At 38.6% G+C, this 4,427-nt stretch overlaps 1 protein-coding gene across 1 annotated transcript; it reads right to left on the reverse strand.

Annotated features, from left to right (window-relative positions):
* Positions 1-1,209: 1,209 nt before the first annotated feature.
* On the reverse strand, positions 1,210-3,711 carry LOC131928415 (uncharacterized). The gene is made up of 2 exons (XM_059284446.1): positions 3,697-3,711; positions 1,210-1,875 (listed from the first exon to the last, which is right to left on the reverse strand). The coding sequence occupies exons 1-2, from the start codon at positions 3,709-3,711 to the stop codon at positions 1,210-1,212; spliced, it is 681 nt and encodes a 226-aa protein (XP_059140429.1).
* Positions 3,712-4,427: the final 716 nt, after the last annotated feature.

Consider the following 4,427-nt stretch of genomic DNA (forward strand, 5'->3'; position numbering starts at 1 on the left):
TCTCTAACAACTTACTTACATCTCTAACAACTTGCTTACATCTCTAACAACTTGCTTACATCTCTAACAACTTACATCTCTAACAATAACTTGCTTACATCTCTAACAACTTGCTTACATCTCTAACAACTTACTTACATCTCTAACAACTTACTTACATCTCTAACAACTTACTTACATCTCTAACAACTTACTTACATCTCTAACAACTTGCTTACATCTCTAACAACTTACTTACATCTCTAACAACTTGCTTACATCTCTAACAATTTGCTTACATCTAACAACAACTTGCTTACATCTAACAACCACTTGCTTACTTCTAACAACTTTCTGACATCCAACAACGCGCTTACACCTAACAACAAATTAACCACTTGCTTATATCTCACAACTTGCTTACATCTAACACCGCTTACAACTAACACAACAAGCACCAGACGCCCCGTGTACAAATTTAGCCAATCTGACCCAGCGTTTCCCACCACGCCCCATGAAACACCCCCAGAGGATCCAGACCTACGCTAAGACTGTCATTTCTAGACTTGTCTGATAATGACCAGACATGATGCAACTTTAATCTTTTTTTTTTAAATAATGTCATTCTTTTTGGACTCACGTTAGTTTTTTTTTTTAAATATTTTAAATAATAAATTTTAAGAAAGCTAGACATATATATACTCTATATATATACTATATATATATACTATATATATATACTATATATATATATATATATATATATATATATATATATATATATATATATATATATATATATATATATATATATATATACACTATTTGGGAAATTGAAAGTCCACCCTGAACGCCAAAATGAGTCACTACATCACTGAATCTAGCCAGTAATTGTGTCAAAAGAAGAAGAAAAACTGTGATAGAATTGGACAGCGAGAAATACTGGCAATCTTCTAGGGGACTGGACACTTGTATAAATAAAGGACTCGTGGGTAGTAGTGAAGTGGGGGGGGGTGGAGGGTGGGGTTGTTGTGGGAGAGGGTGTGCAGCAGGGAAAAGGAAGTCTCCCTCACCCCCCGGGAAATCGATGCGGGCAGGAAAGCTGTTTCTTCATTACTCGCCAATTAAAGATGGTCTCTTTGAGGCCGGGACTGTCCAAGGTTCGGACATTTTTTTTCTGGAACTGTTAGTTAACACACACAGGCAGTCGCTTTTCGGTCACGTAATAATTCAGTAGGGTGGCCAAGTACTGGCCCAGTAGGGTGGCCAAGTACTGGCCCAGTAGGGTGGCCAACTACTGGCCCAGTAGGGTGACCAAGTACTGGCCATGTAGGGTGGCCAAGTAATGGCAAAGTAGGGTGGCCAAGTACTTAGCCTGTAGAGTGGCCAAGTACTTAGCCAGTAGGGTGGCCAAGTACTTAGCCAGTAGGGTGGCCAAGTACTTAGCCAGTAGGGTGGCCAAGTACTTAGCCAGTAGGGTGGCCAAGTACTTAGCCAGTAGGGTGGCCAAGTACTTAGCCAGTAGGATGGCCAAGTACTGGCCCAGTAGGATAGCCAAGTACTGGCCCAGTACAGTGGCCAAGTACTTAGCCAGAGGATGGCCAAGTTAGGGCCCAGTAGGATGGCCAAGTACTGGTCCAGTAGGGTGGCCAAGTACTGGCCCAGTAGGGTGGCCAAGTACTGGCCCTGTAGGGTGGCCAAGTACTGGCCCAGCAGGGTGGCCAAGTATTGACCCAGTAGGATGGCCAAGTACTGGCCCAGTAGGGTGGCCAAGTACTGACCCAGTAGGGTGGCCAAGTACTGGCCCAGTAGGGTGGACAAGTACTGGTGCAGTAGTGTGGCCAAGTACTGACACAGCAGGGTGGCCAAGTACTGACCCAGTACAGTGGCCAAGTACTGACCAAGTCAGGTGGCCAAGTACTGGCCATGTAGGGTGGCCAAGTACTAGCCATGTAGGATGGCCAAGTACTAGCCATGTAGGGTGGTCAAGTACTAGCCATGTAGGGTGGTCAAGTACTGAGCTGGTCGAATAGCCAAGTACTGAAACATTAAGATGGCCCAGAACTGAGAGATACATAATTATGTTCGAATTATCTAGAAAGAGTGATAAACAACATTATGGTGGCTTACATTTGCGTAAGCCACGCATTTTTGTCACCGCCTTGCTTTACAAGTGTGATCAGGAGAGGCCTGGGTCGACTGGGGGGGGGGGTCTCCCTGGGGTGGGGCGGAATAGTACTGAAACAACATTAGAAATATTTAAATACGTGAATATTTATATCGTGGATATATATATATATATATATATATATATATATATATATATATATATATATATATATATATATATATATATATATATATATATATATATATACACACATATATACACACATATATACACACACATATATACACACACATATATACACACACATATATACACACACATATACACACACACACACATATACACACACACACACATATACACACACACACATATATATATATATATATATATATATATATATATATATATATATATATATATATATATATATATAAGTAACGTTTGTCTTGAGAGACTTTGGTAGACGCACACATAAAGAATTGGCTATCAGATCGCTGAATGTTTGTACTTCCTGACATTGTTTCAAAAGTGTTCAATGGTTCACACATTTGAAGTGTATTCCCATATGGGCTAGATTTAAAACACTCATTAATAAACATGGCTGTAGGAATCAATAGCTATGGATAAACCAGTCTTAAAGTGGTATGGCTACAGAAATCAACAAGGGTTATGGTTTTATCAATCAATAAGGGTCATGGTTATATCAATCAACAAGGGTTATGGTTATATCAATCAACAAGGGTTATGGTTATATCAATCAATAAGGGTTATGGTTATATCAATCAACAAGGGTTATGGTTATATCAATCAATAAGGGTTATGGTTATATCAATCAACAAGGGTTATGGTTATATCAATCAATAAGGGATTTGGTTTTACGAATCAATAAACTCTATGGGTATGGTTACTGAAATCAATAAAGGTTATAGTTATTCCCAGTAGCGTAGCGAGGAGGGTAGGTGCGGGGGGGGGGAACATATGTCCCCGGGCGCCGACCTTAGGGGGCGCCAAAATGGGTTGGAAAAATAAATTGAAAGGTTGAGGGGGTGCAAATCGAAAGTTTGAGGGAGGGGGGGTGCAAATCAAAAGTTTGAGGGGGGGGGGGGGTGCAAATCGAAAATCTTGAGGGGGGGGGGGGGTGCATATCGAAAGTTTGAGTGGGCGCCGGGAAGGGTCTGGTTATTCCTGTTAATAATGGGCTATTATTATGCCATTAGCTAAAAGAATTAGGGTAAAGGTATAGAGAAGATATGGAGACGCCAAGTTTATATTTTGTTTCACGGAGAGTTTTAGTGACAAACGTTTGAGAACCGCTGAAATACTTGGTACATGTGTGATAGAGCCAGTGCTTCTAACTATAGCATCCCAGTTAAGCTTTTAAGGATTTAATTTTCAAATGCGCTGTTATTAAAACATGTGTGATGGTAAAAACAGTCATTTAAAAAAAAATGGATTAAAAAAAATTAATGTATTTTGTTAATTATCATGTTAGGTAACTAAACAATATTTTTAAAAAATCAAAATTAATTTCTTAACTTTTTTCTCATTGCCATATAAAAAACAAATTTAATTATTTTTTTTACCCTTCTCTTAGACATGCTGACGTTTAATATTTTAATACATTATTTACCGGAGGAGAAATGAGGTATTTTGGACAGAAATAGTTGTAGGGGATACATTGAATAGCCAATCAAATTTGCCCTTACAAAACCTCGGTGCAATATTTCACTTTTAAAATATAAAATTTTCTAAATTTTAAAAGTTAAAATTTTAATATATTTCAAAGTACACGTAAAAGGAAATGTACATACATAAACCATACGCCTTTCACCCATGTCAACAATAATGATCAGGTCTCTCTTAGTAAACCTTCCAGATACCATTCAATTGAGAAAAAAAAATTCACCAAGGGAAGTAACTCAAGAGTATCGAGTACTCTCCCTTGATTACCCCAGAGTCACCGGAAGTCATCAGTCGTACAGATTTGCATATTGTAAATCAATATGGGGCACATTTTAATTACTTTCGAAAAAGTACAGACACCTGCCAGTTGAAGTAAACAAAACAACAGCCGAAGTAAACTAAACAACAGCCGAAGTAAACAAAACAACAGCCAAAACAACAGCCGAAGTAAACAAAACAGCCGAAGTAAACAAAACAGCCGAAGTAAACAAAACAACAGCCAAAACAACAGCCGAAGTAAACAAAACAGCCGAAGTAAACAAAACAACAGCCAAAACAACAGCCGAAGTAAACAAAACAACAGCCGAAGGAAATAAAACAACAGCCGAAGTAAATAAAACTACAGCCGAAG

The sequence above is a fragment of the Physella acuta genome, unplaced genomic scaffold (assembly GCF_028476545.2).
Source record: "Physella acuta isolate Inbredline_101_S28 unplaced genomic scaffold, ASM2847654v3 ptg001499l, whole genome shotgun sequence".
Classification (NCBI taxonomy): Eukaryota; Metazoa; Mollusca; class Gastropoda; family Physidae; genus Physella; species Physella acuta.